This window comes from Vombatus ursinus, unplaced genomic scaffold (genome assembly GCF_900497805.2).
Source record: "Vombatus ursinus unplaced genomic scaffold, bare-nosed wombat genome assembly UNPS02014786.1, whole genome shotgun sequence".
NCBI classification, from domain to species: domain Eukaryota; kingdom Metazoa; phylum Chordata; class Mammalia; order Diprotodontia; family Vombatidae; genus Vombatus; species Vombatus ursinus.
Genome location: NW_020954564.1, coordinates 2,647,993 through 2,668,592, shown reverse-complemented (window position 1 = coordinate 2,668,592; position 20,600 = coordinate 2,647,993). Strand labels below are relative to the sequence as shown.

The 20,600-nt window shown below is 38.8% G+C and overlaps 1 protein-coding gene across 1 annotated transcript in view; it reads left to right on the top strand.

The window, feature by feature from the left end:
- The first annotated feature begins 13,327 nt into the window (after positions 1-13,327).
- Positions 13,328-20,600, top strand: part of LOC114047124 (tumor necrosis factor ligand superfamily member 8-like) — a 37,373-nt gene continuing 30,100 nt past the window's right edge. The window contains exon 1 of the mRNA XM_027867873.1: positions 13,328-13,915. Within this exon, the coding sequence (XP_027723674.1) occupies positions 13,718-13,915 (198 nt within the window). The 5' untranslated portion in view covers positions 13,328-13,717. The remainder of the gene's footprint in view (positions 13,916-20,600) is intronic.

The window sequence follows — 20,600 nt, the reverse complement described above, 5'->3', positions numbered from 1 at the left end:
GAAAGGATGAGAGGGAGAGGGAAAAGAAAAGAGGAGAAGAGAGAAGAGGAGAGGAAACGGAGAGTTAGACAAGCCAGAGCGCGAGAGAAAGGGAGAGAGAGAGAGAGGGAGAGAGCCAAGAGAAGCTGGTAGAGGGGAAAAAAAGGACAGTACTTCCAACAATAGAATGAATTTCCAGGTTGAAGAGGTTTATGTGGCATTGTAGAGAAAGTCCTGGAGAGTCAGAAGTGCAGCCTGGACAATTGTCATGTGAAGGAGGGATTAGGCATATTTTATTAGCATCAGAGAGAAGGACTAAGAAAGTTCTCAGTAGAAGCTGTAAAGAGGCAGATTTGGCTTCAAAATAAAGTAAAACTTTACTATTGAATGTCAGGATACTTTTTTCCCTGGTAAGGGGTATGTTCCCTCTCAGAGGTAAAATCTTCTGGTTGAGGCTGAATGATACTTGTCAGGGATGTTGTAGAATGAATTCCTTTTCAGTCTTGGTTAGACTAGATGCTCCCTGAGGTTCCTCCGAAATCAGAGATTCTATGATTCTATAGATTATAGGATCACAAACTTATAACTGAAAGAAAATGCCAAGGTCATCTAATCTAACACCTTTATTTTATAGAGTTAATTTATTTGCCCAAGGTTGAAAAGGTAATGAAGTGGCAAAACCAGAATTTGAACCCAAGTCCTCTGATTCCAAATCCAGGGTTCTTTCCATTGTACCATATTGTCTTTTGGAAAAAGGCACTGAGAAAAGACTTCCTTCTAGCTTCAATATTCTAGAATTCTACAATTTAAGGAAAGAAAGGTGAAAATAATGGAAGGCATGGATGCTGTTGAGATAGATAGATAGATAGACAGACAGATAGATAGTTCATAAAATTGACCTTTCTTGGTTTTTTCCAATTGTATAGGAGAATTTTCTATGATTCATTCTATTTAATTACATGGGACCTTCTCACAATTAACAACACATCTTTTTGAGATGGGTAACAGGAATGAGGAATCACTAGTCATAGAAAAACGAAAAACTAACAAGTCCCCTAAATCATGGAATCATTACTATGATCAAACCCATTACTTTGACATCATTAGCGGATATATATATTGTGTGTGTATATATATACATGTATATATATAACTAATATTCATGTATTAAAGTATTTTCTGAGTAAAAATGAAACAAACAACAACAAAAATTAATGTTTCCTTAACAAGAATGGAAAAGTCAACAGGAAACAGAGTGGACTAGGGATAATAGGACTTGTTTGAGCTTCACTTGTCTAATCCACAGAATGAGAGGAAAGGACAAGAACAAACACTGATCAATAAACTTCAATTTGCTCTTTGGTTTTCATAGAATTTATAGATGGGGAAACTGAGGCAAACAGAGGTTAAAAATTCTTTGTTTTTTTTCAATTCCACATAGTTGAAGAAGCATATGTTAAGTGCTTTATATAGGCAAGGCACTATTCTAGGCACTCTAAAGTCTGTTTTCTACAGAAGTTTCTCTCTTTCTCTCTCATGCTCATTGATCTCCTATTCTTCATTTTTTCCCATCTTAGAGCTCCTTTGTTCTATCCCTTCCCTTTGCCATGGTGGGTTGAAGAGAGAAACATGGCTTGCTCAAGATACTGCAAATTAGTACAAGTTCTATTACAAATCAGTAGAAGAATGTGGGAAAATATTTGGAATTTTTAGACTCTTCGAATTCAAAGTCCTTTATGACTTACTTCCCTGTATACTTTTCCAATCTTACACCTGCATTAGGTGGTGCAGTGGATTAAGCTCTGGACCGGAAGTCAGGAAGACTTAAGTTTAAATCCAGCCTCAGACACTTACTAACTGTATGCCCCTGAGCAAGTCACTTAACCTCTGTTTGCCTCAGTTTTCCCATCTATAAAAAGGTTATAATAATAGTGCCCACTTTGCTGGTTTTTTGTGAGGCTCAAATGAGATAGTAATTTAAAAGTGTTTAGCACAGTGCCCAGTACATAGTAAATACTACATAAAGGTTAGCTATTATAGTTGTTGCTATTATCATTGCTGTTGTTGTTGTTATACCCAAACCCACCATAAACTCTGTCATGCAGTGATTCTGACCTTCTTACCATTCCTCTCCCAGAACTGTCCATGTCCCACCTCCAGTCATTTTTACTGGCTGTTTCCCATGTCTGGAATAGTGTCCTTCATCTCTGCCTGCTGTTTCTCTGCCTTCCTTTAAATCCCAACTAAAATGTCCTATCTACAAGAAGTCTTTCCCAACCCTTTTAATTTTGGTGCCTTCTTTCGGTGGATTATTTCCAACTTATCCTGTATATAGCTTGTCTGTAAAACTTTGTTTGCATGTTGTCACCCCCATTACGACTGTGAGCTCCTAGAAAGCAGGAAGTTTTGGTTTTGTTTTGGTGCTTTTTTTGAGGGGTGGTGGTGGTTGTTTTGCTTTCTCTGTATACTTAGCATGGTACTTGGTATATTATAGATGTTGAATAAATGTTTTCTGACTGACTTCATAGCAGAGAACATGTTTGATGATAGCTATAAAATGTATATCAACAATTATTTAAAGAAATCCAAATATGAATCCAAAATCCAAGAAATGAATCTTGAGTGACATGTCATCCTATAATTTTATAGGCTTTGAAAAGACCATTGACACTTTCTTGGTAATGTTCTGCCTTGTTGCCACAAAAGAGTTTTCTATCACTAAAAAAAATTATTGCCGAGTAGTTCCTAAAACTAACAGAAGTTCATAGTTTTATATGTGATCCACTTTTTTGTTCTTCTTTATAAATTGAAATATTTGTACTAGTTGATGATTAAATTCATAATAAAAACAAAAAATGTATAAAATCTTCATTTGCAAAAAGTTTGTTGTGCTATACGCGTGTCTATACTTAATTTCTTTTCTTCATTGGCCACCCAGTCACATGAGCTTCAGATATCCATAACGTGAACAGAGTTTGACTAAGGCCACTATTTCTGTGCTGGGGGAGGTGCAATCTGTTGAGCTGGGGATTTTTCCTCCCTTTCCCAGTAAGAATCGGCAGTACACAGAAGCAATCAGTACAGCTACGGTTGTGGTTCATCTGTTTTCCCTCCTTGCCCTCTGACAACTGACAACAAAACACTGAAGCATACTTTGATGCAGTAGCCACTGTAGCAATAACAAAATGTGTTGTTTCATGTCTAAAGGGCTGAAATATTTGACTCAAACAGCTCCTTGCTACCCAAGGCCAGAGACACATTTTTTGCTAAAAAACCAAGAAATGATCCAGCCTCCGGTTTCATAGAAATTAGGAAATAACTTCAGCCCATTTAAAAAGAAAAGTTCACTTCCTGATTTTGCTAATGTCAGGAAATGTAAAGGTCGCCCCAGGAAATTCCTCACTCAATTCCCAAACCAATGTGATCAGGAAGGCTCACAAATCTTAGGGGACATCTGCTCTCCTATTACTTTCGATCAGCATGTGAGAAGACTTATCAGGTCCTTCTCAGACACTCGCTCTATCCCTTTCTTGGGCCTCCTCTTTCCCCACCCCCCACTCCCATTAATATCAAGTACACTTGATTAAATAGCTTCCTTCACTTCATTTTATAGGCCTAATGGAAAGACTCCTAGATAAAGAGAACATGAGAGCTGGAATAGACCTTAGAACACAAAATGTTAGAATAGAGAATGTTAAATAGAGAAGAACCTTAAAATGACCAACAAAAATAGAAGAAAACTTATAACATAAAATGTCAGAACATATATACAGCATAACATGTTAGAGATCTTAAAGAGTCTCATCCAACCCCCTCATTTTATAGATGAGGCCATTTGTCCATGAGCACACAGTGGTCAGTTAGTGACTAGAATCTGGGTCACCTGACCCCTAGGCAACTCCACTTCGATCTACAAAGTACCAAATCTCTACTTGAATGGTACCCTCTCTGATCTCTTCTCCCCAGATTTCATTAGTTATGCCATGTTCTGAGGACATAACAATGAAACTGATCTCTTTACTTTTCATCTCAAAGTAATAAGCCTATGACAGTTCCTAAGTTGGTAAAGGTAGAGGGTTAGGAATAAAACCAACAGAAATCAAACAAGTAGCAGAAGGAAGGGGGCAAAGGACCTGGAGAAAGCAAAAGGCTTTCATCTACATTAGAAGTAGTCATTTATACTAGAGAATGATATGCTAATTTTGAAGAAAGAAAATAAGTATTTATTAAGTGCCTATTATGCACCAAGCACTGTGCTAAGTACTTTACAAATAGTACCTCATTTGATCTTCACAATTTTAGGAGATAGGTGCTATATTATTGTCACTTTACAGTTCAGAAAACTGAGACAGACAGACATTAAGAGATTTGCCTATGGTCACATAACTAGTAAGTGCCTGAGACTGGATTTGAACTCAGGTCTTCCTGAGTCCAAGTCAAACATTTTATCCACTGTGCCACGTAGTAGCCTAATAATGCAAAATATTCTTATCTGTTCATTTATGAAGGTAAGTCATTCAACAACTAGGCAACATTAGTCATTTTATTAAAAGTACATACTATCTTCCTTTTCTGAACTCTTTTTTAACTTGTAGTCCGTCTAAACTTTATAATTCCACACACCAAACAAAGTGCTCTCTGCACATAGTAGGTGATGAGTAAGTCTTTGTTGAATAAATGGATAAATGAATGAATGAACAAATGAATGAAGTCAGAACCATAAAGCTAAATTCAATTAAACATTTAGTTTGGCTCTAATTTAGCCTCTCATTATTCCATGTATGTCCTAACATAGTCTCCTAAACTCAATGGAAAAGGGAAACAGGTACAGTATTTCTCTTTTTTTCCTACCTAGTACTTCACACTGGGCTGAGCACATGAATAATGCTTCTGGGTTCACCAAATCTCATAAAACTGTATTTACTCTATAATGTTTAATAATTCAGATATCTCACTGCTTTGGAGTGGCTTTCACTTATCTAGTCAAAATTAACATCTTACATTAATAATAACCATCACATTTGCAAGTATTTTATGATTTCAGATCCACATCCATTATCTCATTTGTTCCTTATGATAACCCTGCAAGATAAGAAGGACTAAGGTAATTATCTCCTATATTGTAGATATATAGGAAATTGATGCTCAGAGATTATAAGTGACTGGCTAGGGTCTATGATGTTGGTATGTTTGGAGATTTGTAAAATTCCTAACTCATTAATACAGGAAGAAAAAAAGCCTTCCTAATACCTAGCACCTATGAACCCAATATAGAGTCCAACTGGTCCCTCACTATAGGTCTTCCTAAAGGCATATATAATCAAATTATGCTACATGTGTTAAGGACCTAAGAGATCACCTAGAGGTCCAGAGAAGAAAAGTAACATGTCCAAGGTTAGACACATGGGTAATGGCTGAAGTGGTACTAGAACTCAGAGCCACTGATTCCCACACCAGGACTTTTGAAACACTGTGGCATACAAACACATAACTGTGACAGCAAACCAGGGTAAAGAATGCTACCATACTTGATTGAAAAAGGATATGGGCAAATCATGTGGTGAGAGTGACGGTAAAGTGATAGTAACTCAGGTGTTCCCCTGGAATCTTCATGATGTCAAGAGAAAGTACAGGAATGCCCCCAGCACATTGAGTAAGGCTTTATGGGGTAATATGGGCAAGAGTCATGGAGGAGGGCAGGAAGGGATAGGCTTAATGTGTGTCGCTGGACACAGGAGCAGGATCACAGATTCAGAGTGGTATAGCAGGAAGAGGGCTTCTCTAAGAGGACCTGGCTTTATTTCCTCCACAGCCATGAATAGGTCACTAACTCTCTACCTGACTTCTGGTGCTTCATCTGAAAAATGAGAGAAATGATACTTACCCTGCCTGATGACAGGGAGATGGAACCCACAAATTTTTGGCGTCCTTCCCAGCTCTATGATCTGTAAATCGGTGTTGTATGTATCAAGTATCTCACAAATCCCTATACCAGGATTGTTCCTCTATTGAAAGAGAGCTGCCACCTAACCAAGTTGTAGAGCCCCTCAAAGAGACATGAAAGTAGAATCCAAGTAAGTCATCATTTCGCAGGATTGCTTCTCTTTTACTGATTCAAAAAGGTATTTCTTTCAGGAGCTGGCAATCAGATTCTAAATCCATACTGTCCACCCACAGCCTGTAGCTATATTCTATACAGGTCACTGCTCCCAGGTGCATCCTTGGAAAATGGAAAGAAAAGAGGCTAATGCAGCGATCAGCATATAATGAAATTTGGGGAAGATAAATTGGGAGAAGGAGGTAGAGAAGTGTGGGATTACTCGTGTCTCCTGTTTTCTGAAAGAGAGTATCCATAGGATTACCACTTCTCATAAAAGAATTTCAAACAAACATTAATTGAATATCAGAACAGAATGTGCCTTTCTCCCTTGCCGCCAAGATATGGTTGTTTAGTAAACCCAAGCCAGGTTGTGGGAGAGCCTCAAAAGAAAGGAAGAGTTCAGACATGAATGGGTGGAAAATAGGGAACCAATGAATGTTCTTGAGGAAGGGAGTGGCATGATAAAACTGTGCCACCTGGCCTAATGAGTGGTAAAGAACTAGGCCATCCTGAACATTTCAATTGCTCTGAAGATTTTTCAGTAACAACAAAGTTCTGTTTTCCTACATGCCCTCTAATCACCCCCTTGCAACTATATATTGTATGCAAAACCTGTAACAGTAAGTAAAACATTGTTTTTTCCATTTGCCGGCACCAGGAGGGGGGGTGAGGAGGGGTGGGAAGGGTAAAGAAGATCTGCTCTTTTAGCAAAGTCTTTTTATTTCTCAAACACCCACACCTTCCATTTCAACTATCAGAAGTTTTCCATTTTCAACAAAGAGGCTGAGGTAGTAAAGTGTTTTCAGCAATTCTCTCGAGAATATAGCCTTCTCCAAAAACCAGCTCCCATACCTACCCCAAAAGAGTTCCCCCAAAGCCTGTTCTCTAACCCATATAACTACCAAAGCAACCAATTAATGTCCCTACTTTTCCCAATATCTAGCAGAACCCAATGGGGCCTTCAAGTGGGAGGGAGGAAGAAACAAACAAGAGAACACTGCTTCTCTGCTGCCTCATCAATAAAATGGGGAGAACAGCAATTTAACTGCTTCAAGGATGGAGGAGGCGGGGTCATTTGGTCCACTGAGGTCAGTTCCAACTTTCTTTGTGAGCTTCTGATGAATTCAGTTCTTGGAGAAGGGGAAGGCCCTGGAGGGCCCAGATCCCAAGAGGCTAATCTAAATCTCTAGCTACCCTGTGGGCTTCAGAACCACTGCAAGGCGGACATAAGGAGTCACGAATGCCATTTCAGATACTAGCTGTGTGAAAGTCACAGAACGTCTCACTTTACCTTCCTCATCTCTAAAATAGAGATAAGAGAACCAAATGAAATAATAAATGTCATCATCTTGAAATCTCAAAAGTACTGTATAAATGTTGGTCAGAGAGTCAATATGCATATATTAAGCCATTATTATAGGGCTAGGGATTACAGAAATAAAATAAAATAAAATAAAATACAACTAGCCCCCCAAGAAGCTCACATTCTAATGGGGGAGATAAAATGTAAATAACTAGTTATACACAAGATATATACAGGATATTCTGGAAGGTAATCTCTGAAGGAAAGTCACTAGAAGCTAAGAAAATGTGGAAAGGTCTCATGTAGAAGGAAGGACTTGAGCTGAATGTTAAGGAAGCCAAGGAAAATGCAGAGGAGAGGAGAGGAGAGGGTATTCTAGGCATAGGGAACAGCATGAAGATGGGTGAGAGAGTGACATGTTTGTAGACTAACAAGGTCAGTACAGCTGGATCACAGAGTACATGGAGGGGAGGAAAGTGTAAAAAGACTAGAAAGATAGAAAGGGGCCAAGTTATGGAGAGCTTGAAATGTCAAAGAATTTTATATTTGATCCTAGATGTTACAGGGAACCACTGGAGTTTATTGAGTAGTAAAATGACAAGGTCAGACCAAAATTTTAGAAAAAAATCAGTTTGGGGCAGTTGAGTTGAGGATGAATTGAAGTGGAGAGATACTGAAAGCATGGAAACCAATTGGAAGGATATAGCTTTTAATTGCCAAATCTAATAAATAGCCTTTTCTCAGTCTTTGTCCTTCTTAACTTCCCTGTAGCCTTTGACACAATGACCCTTTTCTCTTTGATACTTTCTCCTCTCCCAGATTTTTTTCTGTTTTCTATTTTTCTTCCTACTTGTCTGATCATTTCTCCTGTCTTTACTGGATCATCATTCAGATTATACTTGCTTACCGCAGGTGTTTCACAGGGCTCTGTCCTGCGGTCTCTTCTCCTTCCTTTCTGTTATTTCATTGGTGATCTCATCAGCTCCCATGGATTCGATTATCATCTCTAAACAAATAATTCTCGAATCTACTTATCTAGCTCTACCCTGTCTTCTGATCTTCAGTCTCATATCTCCAGTCCATATCTTCATATCTCATATCTACCTATTAGACAATACTGGATGCCCCTTGTACATTTTCAACTCAACATGACCGAAGTATAATTCTTTATCTTTTCCTTAAAATCCTCCCTTCTTCTTAATTTCTCTGTTGAGGTCACTACCATCCTCCCAGGCTAACAACCTAGTGTTATTCTCAATTCTTCACTCTTTCTTGCCTCCCATATCCAATCATTTGCCATGTATATTTGTTTCTATCTATGCAATATCTTTCTTATACAATTGTCCCTTCCACATTTCGGGGGTTAGGGGTATGGTGCCCTGTGATCTAGAAAATCCACATAAAAATTTTTGACCCTCCTTTGTACCAGAGAAGAAGTCTGAACTTTTTTCTTTTTTTCTCTGGGTGTTTATGGTACTTTATTGTAAAATTTGAGTTAACATTTGGTCATGCTCTCTGTGTCATCTGCTGGCCTTTGTGTGTTGTCTGCGGCTTCTGCTAAACTGCCCAAAAATTCCCATTTAATTTCTTACGCTGACCCGTGGTATATTGAAACCATGATGGGGAAAGTCACAATGTGGAAGAGATAACTGCATACTCCTTCTATCCTCTGACATTGCCACATTCCTCATCACATCATGCCTGCACTACCATGATTGGTCTTCTGATCCTTCTGATTGGTCTCCCTGCCTCTATCTCTCACACTTCAGGCGAACCTCCACTCAGATATCAAATGGATCTTCCTAAAGTTCAAGTATGACAACATCACCCACACCTCCTCCAATTCAATAAAGACCAGTGGCTGGAACTCTCTTCTCCTCTCCACCTCCTGGCTTTTGTGACATCCTTCAAACCTCAGCTGAAGTCCCATTTCTGCAAGAAACTTTTCTCAGTCCTTTAATTTTGATGCCTTTCCTCTGATATTATCTCCAGTTTATCCTGTATATATCTCATTTGTACATAGTATTTTGCATGTTGTCATTAGACAGTGGACACTTTGAGAGCCAGGACTGTTTTTTGCCTTTTTTGTATCACCAGGGCTTAGCACAGGGACTGGCACATAGTAAATGCTTGTTGACTGGACTTAGCTAGGCTATTATTATTAATGATAATACTTTATTATTGTTGATTTGTTCATTGAATAAGCATTTATTAAATATCTACTATATACAGCACATTGTACTATGTGCTCACCTACTGTATGCTCAGCCTAGGCAGAGATAGAAAGTTAGGTAAAATGTATTCATTATTCTGACTTTATGAATTCTACAGCATAGAAAGGAGATAAGATGCATGCATAGACAACTATCATACAAACAATTGGAGGGAACAGGCCCAAGAGAGGTACAAGGTACTGTGTGAGATTTTGGGGGAATGGTCATGACAGAGGAGGGGAATCAGAGTAAGCTTCATGAAGGATGTGGCATTTCAGTTATCCTCTTATTATTTTTTCTTCACTCATTTCAGTCATGTCCAACTCTCAGTGACCCCGTTCGGAGTTTTCATGGCAAAGATTCTGCAATGGCTTGCCAATTCATTTTACAGATAAGGAAACTAAGGCCAACAAGGTTAAGTGACTTCCCCAGGGTCACACAGCTAGTAAGTGTCTGAGGCCATATTTGAACTCAGAAAGATGAGTCTTCCTGACTCTGGGCCCAGCACTCTATCCATTGCACCTCCTAACTGCCCCAGAGTTATCCTAAACAAGTGAGGAACAAATTCACGAGATAAAGAGGAAAAGGAAGGATATTCCTAATACAGAGAACAATGCAAGCTAAATGATAGAGCTCCAGAATGAAGCATTTGCATGAGGAGCAAAGAATCAAGGACATGGAAAGACTCAGTCCTGAGAGACTGAGCTAATCTCTTTCTTTCTAAAGAGAGGAAAGGCATTATACTGGAAAGAGTATTTGCCTTACAGTCAGAACCCTTGGCCTCAAGTTCCAGTTCTGACACCAGCTGGCTGAAGAACCATGCTATCCTGGAAAGAGGGGTAGGCCTAGAATCAGGAGAGGCCTGGGTTCAAATCCTGGGTCTAACACTTCCTATTTGTCAAACATTGGTCATGTCACTTATATTGAGCCTCAGTTTCTTTAACTATAAAATGAAAATAATAACAACGCTTCTAATATTTACCTTGTAGGGTTGTTGTGAAGAAAGTGTTTTGCCAAACTTAAACATTGTATGTGTGTGCTGTTATTCTTGTTAGTCATGGCAAAGCCTGTGGATGACGCTGAGACTCTGTTTCTCTATCCCTGAAAGAGACATAAGAATATTTGCTCTCTGGACTTCATAGGGCTATCAAAAAGAAGATGCTCTCTCTCTTTCTCTCTCTGTATATGTGTGTGTATATATATGTATAGATATTTATGTTATATATGTATGTATATCTATATCTACATAGATATAGATATATATCATTTTAATTTGGAGGCAATTGGGGTTAAGTGACTTGCCCAGGGTCATACAGCTAGTTAAGTGTCTTCCCCAGGGTCACACAGCTAGTAAGTGTCTGAGGCTCTGATTTGAACTCAAATCATCCTGACTTTGGGCCAGTGCTATACCTATTATACCACCTAGCTGTCCCAATACTCTCTATATTTTAAAGTGCTATAGAAATGTGAGAGTCAGCATGGCATCATGGAACGCCCACCTCCACCTCAAAAAGGCCCAGATAAAAAGTTCAGCCTCTGACACATGACCCTCTGACCCTGAGCAAGTCACTTAACCTCTCATTGCCTGTAGATGCCTCTCTAAGACTGTAAGTTGTAGAGAAAGGGTCTGTCTAAAAAGAGTGAGTTCCTCACTGGAGCTCCTTACCCCAAGGGAATTGCAGGTCCAGTCCAAAATTAAAGTAAAGGAATAGTGAACTATTATCTAAGTTGGGCTTCAGCCTCTGGGTAGACCCTGGGAAAGCCATGGCACCCTCAGCCATTCTCCAGACAAAATCACCTGGAAGTAGAATGAGGAGGGGACAATAAAGGGACAAAATACCACTAAGCCACATTTGAAACCAACTACCAGACAAGAATTCTAATTCTAAATGCAATTCTAGGAATAGAAAAATTCAAAGAGTCTCAGCTGAATGGTTCAGATAAAATCCCAAAGCAACTGTCCAAATCTGCCCTGGATAAGCCTGATGTCCACCTGACCTAAAACCTAATTCCAGAAAAAAAAATATTCCACGTACATTTGAATCTTGGCAATGAAATGTGAGAAATGTAATTCCAAAGCTCAAATAATGCCACTTTAACTGTTGCAGTTTATTTTCAAAGTATTTTGATAGTATAATGAATGTGTCAAGTAACCCTTTTTGTCCACATCAGTAAAGAAAAAGGAATACAAGCAATAAGTTTCTAGAACAGTCTAAGGTAGGTAGAGGTATGTTTTCCATGAAGCATTCAACAGTCATGTCCATTTAAGTTATTAGGTGTTCTTAACCTGAGGTCCATGAATTTAGGTTGTTTTTTTTAATGTTTGACAAATATATTTCAATATAACTGGTTTCCTTTGTAATCCTATATAATTTGTTTTACATATTTGAAAACATTATTCTGAAAAGGAGTCCATAAGCTTCACCAGACTGCTAAAGAGGGAGATCCAGTACACAAAAAAGGCTAATAACCCCTGCATTATAGCTGAGGAAATCATGCTTCACCCAGTAAGTTATTTGGGCTGTTTCTGTATTATATAGTGAAAGCACATTAATCGTTAAAACTTGGGACCTAGATAGATGTTTTCCATGTAGGTAAAATAGATGATTAGATCATATGTGGCCTTCTTTTCCAATCATGTCATTCCTTTGGCATCTCAGTATGGCAAGCACCAAATGGTACCCATAGGCCTTGTTTAGTATAGAAAATATAAAGGTACTGCTGCTTAATTTGGCTGATAGCAGACTCAATAACTCCAGATAAATTGTTCACGTGATTTTTCAGTCAGTAAGTTTTATTGTTCAATAGTACTTGTTGAGACATTATTCTAGAACAGTATATTTAACCCCAAGATATTTTTTTAGAATTCTTTCAAAGAACTTCAGAATCAGAATGGATCTGAGATATCACTTATTCTAATCCCCTCGTAAAGAAACTAAGTCCCAGAGAAGAAAAGGGATTGATTCATAGTGAATTAGTGACTGAACCAGACCTAGAACTCATGTCTTCTGACTCAGTCCAGTAACCTTGTACACAGGATACCCCTTCCTATCTTTCCAAAAGTCTCAGAAGGATTTTGTCTATTCATTTTATAGATTTGAAACTGAAAGGGACCTTAGAGAATATTGAGTCAACCCGTCTCTTTTTTCAGCTGAGGATACTGAGGCTCAGAGAGGTTCAGTGATTTACCCAGGATACTAAAGTAACAGAGGTGGAATTAAAACCCAGGTCCTCTTACTCCAGATACAAGACTCCCAATATTCCAATCTGCCTTTCAAGAGAGACATCCCACAAAGACAGAAATAGAGACAGACAGCTATATACATAGAGATACATAGTTATAGCCATATACATCAAGATAGAAAACTATATACATATATACTTATAGCTATATATACATAAATATAGATAGACAGATAGATATAGGGAGGGGAAAGAGAGAGCCCATTTTTAACCACAGCAATAATATTAGTAAAACTAATTCATTTAAGTTATAGGATAACTATATGTGTGTGTGTGTGTGTGTGTGTATAAAAAGAATCTTAGAGACCATCTCATTCTACCCCATCATTTTACAGATTAGGAAACTGAGACCCAGTGAGGGGAAATAACTTTCCCAGGAGCCTTTCTACTGTGAAATCCAGCCTTCCTGACCCCCAAACAGATGTGGGCTTTCTGGGTAGGTGACTCTTTTAAGTGGAGAACACCGTGCAGAAATGACTCTCTGGAAGAAGAAAGCACTAGCTGAAGCACTAAGCTGCCACCACCGGTGACTATAAGTGAAACACAAGTCACTCCACACAACTTCACACACAAAGAGAGCCGGGGGTGAGATTGCTTCCCACTCGCCTTCTGACATCAGACCCCTTCGATGTAGCTCACCAGACGACCAGCAACAAAATCCTTGGCAAGAAAATGAATCTCTTTCTCCCATCGCCTGCTGCCTTTCACTTCACGCCCCCAGAGAGGTCTTTCTTCATCCGACAAACAGTGAAGATTTTTTTTCCAGGTCACATGATCCAGGATGAAGGGGGAAAATCCTACTTGGAACAGAGATGGCCTGTGAGTCTCAACAGATCAAGGGCGATAAGGTGTGAGGTGGAGGGGGGTGGTATATAAAGAATGTCTTCTGTACCACAGCAAACGTCCCTCCACCAACTGAATGCTTCTCTTGGGGCAGCCATGAATGTGTCTGAAGGCACAGTCACAAGCCACCTCAGGGCCACTAGCCGGACTTATTTTTATTTCACCACAGCTACCCTGGTTCTGTGTCTCATCTTTACTCTGGCGACTATAATGGTCTTAGTAGTTCAGAAGAAGGTAAGTCAATGGCATCCTCTCCCCCTTCCTGTCTTAACTTTTGTTTTGTTTTGTTTTGTTTTGCTTTGTTCTTCCTGGAGGTATTCTTTGAAAAACCCAATAAATTACTTGAGATAAACAGTAACAACTCAGAGAGAAAAGAGGAACCAGATTCGGGCTAAATCACTTGTTTGGCAGAGGCACATTTTTTCGGGTAGTTCCTCAAATGTTTCAGAGAGTTAGGGGAGAGAAGCCCACAGACAACAAGAAGTGCATGGTGGAAGTCAGGTTGTAAGGCAGCTTTAAAAAAAAAAAAGGTCCCGACATAGAACTCATATCATGGCAGGAAGCTTGAGTGTAGTCAACACGATATCATAATCATACACTTGTCTTCTGTTCCAAAGACTTGGCCCTCAAGTTCAGAATAAGTCCCAGTTAAATGTTCCAAATGTTAAATTCAAAAGTTGATTCCTCTCTAAGAAGGTAAGCCAAGAATGCTAATGACTCCCATTTCTCTGTCATGTTAAGGTATTTTCTTCACAATAACTCTGTGAACAGAGAGTCAGTGCAGATACTGGGGTTTTTCCCCCTATTTTATTGATAGGAACCTGCAAGACAGAGAAGTAAGATGCCCATGGTCACATTGATAGGGAAGACAGGCAAAGACACCCCTGGGACTTGAGGTGGACAAAAAGCTTTACATGAACGTTTCAGTGTTGGACTGTCCTAATGTGAGAAGGGCTATCTGGAAGGCTCACTTTGAGGTCCATCCTTGAAAGCTCCCCCATCCTCCCCACCACACCCATCCCTCTCCCCCAAAAAAGTGCTTCTTAACAACAAAGTAGATGGAATGTTCCCTCAAGACTTCCTCAAAACATGACAATTATCAATGGCAGCAGTGGAAGTTGTACTATGTACTTGTAGTACTATGCAATTTGAGGGCTCAAACGACCTTGACATAATGATCTCAGTTTCCCTCTACTTAGAACAGAGAATGTTAGAGTCAGAAAAATTATTAAAATATGGAACGTTCAAATCTCAAAACATTCAGCCTGGAAAAAAAGACTTTAAAGATTACCTGGTTCAATCTCCTCATTTTACAAATTAGGAAACTGAGGGTCAGTACTAAAAGTAACTTGCCCGAGGTCAAATCACTTATTCATGTGAAAGTCAGGATTATAACAAGGATCTCTTGATTCTAAATACAGAGCTCTTTTGATTTCATTTCAGTCAAAGGCACTGAGGCTCCTACATTTAGCATCTAGGTAAGCACAGACAAAGTATTTAGTCTCTTGGAGCCTCAGTCTTCTCATCTATAAAATAGGAATCACAGACTCTCAAAATGAGAAAAGACCTTAAGGGTCATCGAGTCCTATGCATATTTAAAGAGAAATCCCCTTTAGGGAGAAGAAATATTTGCCTTACTTACCTCACAGGACTTTGAGGAAAGGGCTTTGTTAACCCTAGGATACTACATAATTGTGATCTACTATTCCCACCACAACTTCTATTATTATGGAATTACAAAATCCACAAGCATTTAATAAGTATCAGAACACATTGCACTAGTAAGTGAAATAACAGAAGTAGAAGTTAAACAGTCCTTGTTCTAGAGAAGTATACAGTCTAGTAGGGAAAGATAGCATGTATGCATATTGCTATCTACAAAAATGATTTGGGGGGAGGGCACTAACCACTAAAGTGGGGGCCAAGTATTATTAACAACAGAGGAAAAGCCAGAAGGAAAAAGTTACAAGCTATGAATCCAAAGCATGATTCTTGTAAAGGAATCTTCCAAAGTACTATTCATTAGTATTGATAAAACTAAAATCAAAGCAAACCACAGCATGGTCATCGTAAAGTGCTTCATAGCTCGTTATTTTAGAATGCTATTAAGGTAATTCTGGGGTTTATGAAATGTTCTAGTTTTCCTGAGCAGAACATGATACACAAGTGGCCAGACAGTCCATTGCCATTCAGGACAAAGGACTGAAAGTTTCTTAAAAATCAACTGCCTGTGGCCAAACCTCATTGTCAGTTTTTGAGAGTCAGGAGCCCAAGATCGATGGAAAAACTCATTCCAATTATTAATTTTAATGTATCTGGCTTGGTTAAAGGTGGTAGCCAATCCCAAATAAAGTTAGATTCCAATCTGTGAGGAAATGACACATTATTTTTTACTTTGCAGCTCTCTGTATTGAAGATTTCAAAATATTCTAATTAAATAGGTTATTGATCAATTGTGAAATAATTAATATCTATTCTCATACATCAATGGCCATAGCAAGAAAATTGAAGCAGTCCTTAAGTAGCTGTTTTTTCATAGATTATATGCAATATCATAGGCAGTAATATTTTACTAGTGGGCCCAGATGTTATATCACAATAACAATGTAAATAACCAGGCAGTTGTTGAGAGAGAAATTTTAGCTGGGAATATATGTATCCAAATGGGACAATGCCCTCAAATGTCCTAGTGTGGCTTCATTCCTAAGCCATTGCCACTATATGTATGTGTGTGTGTGTGTGTGTGTGTGTGTGTGTATAATACATACACACATACACATATATATGTACATTTATAGATATATAGATACAAAGCCCAACTAGTAAAATCAGAGAGGAAAATGGAGAGTAATCATGGAATATATAGCCAAATATAATTCTGAAAAACATTCTTAGCATAGAGCCTAAGTTGGTAGGAACCTTAGAAAGTTAGAGCTAAAAGAAAATACAATATAAGACCATGGAGTGTTGAAACTGGAAGGAATGCTAGAATGCAGAATTTTAGAGCTGGAAAGGAACTTTGAATATAGAATGTTACAGATGAAAGGAACTTTAGAACATGGAATGTTAGGGTAGGAAGCAATCTTAAAAATCCAACTAGATAATGTTATAAATAGAGAAACTAGGAATCAGGGGACAATACAACATTTAGTGGTAGATCCAGGATTATACCCCCAGGACACATAATCTAGCGTGATACTCTTCCTACCGTATTATAAATTCTCATTCAACCCATTATAAATTTTTGTTCTTCTGTTTACTTCAGTATAGAGATGTTTGGGTCATTTATTGAGTATGGTTGTCTTATTTCCCAGCAATCAAAGTAGTAAAAATGTCTTTAAATCAGACTTTGTGCTTCTCTTCCTTAAGCTGACCTTTCTACTTGGAAGTATAAATGGATTAGAAAAGCTGATTACATGACTGGGTGCATTTTTATTTCCTTCCCAGAGAAGTTTCACCTGCTTAGGCTGAAGAACTTTTAGATGGACAGTGCAATAAGGCCATGCCAGACTTGAAAGGCTTATTCAGGTGTTTACAGACTAACTGAAAAAATAGGTCTTGCACATACCTAACAATACAGATCACGTTTATAGGTAACAATACCCTCAGTAGTGATGCAGGGAGTCAAATTCACAATTCCAATTTCTTGAGGGGTTCAGAGGAAGGAGACATCTGCAAAATGAGCTAGAGAGGTCAGGAAAAACTACATAGAGGAATTAAAACTTGAAATGGCAGTATTTGAATAAGCTTTCAAAAAATGTAATGTAAATGGGTAATTAGGTAACTGACCAATGATGTATTCATTAAATAATGTATTGCAAGGGAGAGAACATCTATAAAAGAAATGTATAAAAATACTTTCTAAAACAAACTGGACCTATAATGTTAAAATCTATGGTACTATATTCTCCCCATTGAGGAAGAGGCTTAGATAGAGAGACTATCCAGGTAGACATTTTACTTTGCCCTTAGGGACTGGTAGAAGTCAGCAACATAATCCTTTCAATACACCTACCAATGAATCTACTTTAAGAGCAGAGCTAACCTCATCTTTGTAGATAGTGACTCTAACCCAACCCATCCTCCATCCAAGTTTATGTCCCTATTAAACAACATAACATGGATGAGGAATGGACTTCATGAATTAGTACCCAAAAGCTGCTTAGTGTGTTCTGAGCTGCTATCAGCAACTGACCACCTATTTCCTGATCCATGGATGGGGTTGGGGAGGGGGACATATGATAGGAAAAGACTACTCATTTTCAATAAGTATGACTATTTGCAAGAGAAAGGGGGGAAGGAGGGTGGAGAGAGAGACAGAGATAAACAGACAGAAACAGACAGAGACAGACAGACAGATAGAGAAAGAAGAGAAGAGAAGAGAAGAGAAGAGAAGAGAAGAGAAGAGAAGAGAAGAGAAGAGAAGAGAAGAGAAGAGAAGAGAAGAGAAGAGAAGAGAAGACGAGACCCAAGCAAATGGGGAAAGGATGAGAGAGATTGTTAGAGGCAGAGATATTGACTCAGAGAAAGAAATTGCTATAAACAGGAAGTTTGACCTGGAGGAAAAAAAGAAATATTGACAGAAGAGGAAAAAGCCAGAGCAATTAATAGCAAAAGACTGAGAGAGAAACCAATTTCCTTACGAGGGAGACAGAGTAGGGATAAAGTATAGCATTTGAAGGAAGGAAACAATCATAAGTCTGGAGTCCTGAGTTGAAATTATAATAGTTCTCATTTTTATAGCACTATAAAGTTTACAAAGCACTTTCCTGAGGACAACACCATGAGGCAGTCAGTGTACAGTATGAGTATTCTCATTCCTATTTTTTGGTGGGGAAACTAAGACTCAAGAGGTTTAAATGGTTTGCTCAGTGTCACACAGTATTTTCAGACTCAGGCCTCCCAACACCCAATTCCACTCTTCTTTTTCTCCTAACTTAGTGAGTAAGCTGTCTCTTCCCTTCTCTGGGCCTCAGTTTCCTCCTCTGAAAAATGAAGGGATGGGCTAGAAGGTCTCTAAGGACACTGCCAAAGTTATCAATATACTTCTCTCAATCATTCAGGACCTTACTTGAATGGAGTGAAGAATGGACAACAGTCAATTAGCTGCTGGCAGGGGGAACGCAGCCTCTACCTTGGATAGTACATACGAGGGCCATGGCTGGAGCAAGGGAAGCCCATTGCTACATGGTTCCTAGGGTCCCCTTAGAGATGTCATGATACACTCAAGAGCTGTATTGTCTCCTATAAATGCAACTGGGCTCTTCCTATACTTGCTCTGTGGCCTGTCCTTTGGGCGAGAAGAAGGAAGGATTATTATTAGCGGGGAGGGAGAAGGGCAAGCAAGTAGAGGGGTATTAATTTTCTTATTTGTATTAGTAATGGGTTTCAAATGCTGATTTTAAACAACTATTTTTGTTTGTTTGTTTTTTGTATAATCCAGTTAGCACTTTCTCTAACAAAACTAATTCAAGTCATTCTGGTCAGAGAGGGCTGAATCCATTTATCACAGAGATCCCAAAGAGTCTAATAATAACAATAATTGTTGCCCTACTCCTGTTTCAGAGCTCTTTCCCTTGCATCACATTTTTACAACATTTTTCAGTAACACTAACTATACCCCACAAAGAGTAAGCATCAACCTTTAGGACATGGGTTCCAAACACAAATTGTTCTTTTCAGAAGAGCCTAGGCCCTAAAAACTCATGTTTATATATCAAAGTACAGCCATGAACTTGATAGTGCTTTATCTGTAAAATGAGGATAATAATTGTGTCTACCTCATATAGTTGCGAGGATCAAATGATATAATATATAGAAATTACTTTCTAAAGCTTAAAGGACTGTATAAATGTTATTATTGTTGTCATTATCATTATTATTATTAACTAAGGATGGACAGGAACGAGGTTGGGCCAGTACCTGCTGTGACATCTCCTATAATCAGTGGTTACATGTGATTGTCTAATTCAATTCTTATCCAAAAAAAAAAGAGGCATTTGAATCTAATTGCATCTTTCTGCAACTGGAGATATTGAGCCAAGCTGGTGCAATATCTGTGCTACACCCTTAAAAAGAGATTTACCACTAAAAAGGAACTTTAAAATCTTTCAAGTGACTGGGCTCATAGAAATAGAGTTGGAACAGACCTTCATCTAGTTCAGTTCTCTCACTTTTTCAATTAAGGAAACTGAGGCCCAAAGAGATTAAGTGACTTGATCAAGGTTACATAGGCAGTAAGCAGTAGATTCAGGATTTGAACCCAGGTCCATCTGACTCTAAATATTATATCACACTACAGAGTTATAACTAGCCAGAACTGTAGCTGGGGCAAACTTAGCTTGTGGGGAGGAGAGAGAGGAGCAGGCAGGGGATGGGCCTACTTCTGGGGTGGCTGTCTTACAGAGAGTACAGCCTTACCAGGTAGGGCATGGGGTTTAAGGTTACTTTGAGAGTAGGGCATGACAGCTATGGGACCTGAGGAGGTGGTAGGAGTAATCACAGCACATAATGCTGGAGTACTCTCAGTCAAGGGTCAGGGGCTATGGTGGCACTGAAGGAAAAAACGTTTCCCCTTGTTCTGCCACCAAATGTTGAGACCCTGGAAAAAGCTCCATTTGCCCACTGGTAGTCACAGCACTGTTGTGCTGTATGAGATTTCTGAATAAGACTTAAAGGGAAGCCACATAGGGAACCCTGATATAATAGGCTGTGAGCATTATCTTGTGTAGTCTGAAAGGGTGAATGAAATACATTACTAAGGCAAAGGTGACCTATGCTGGTGACGGCTCTGCCTCTACTATGCTCTGCAGCCTTGAGTAAATTCTAAGGGCATCTACAGGCAATGAGAGGTTAAGTGACTTGCTCAGGGTCATAGGGTCATATGTCAGAGGCAGGACTTTTATCTGGGACTTTTTAA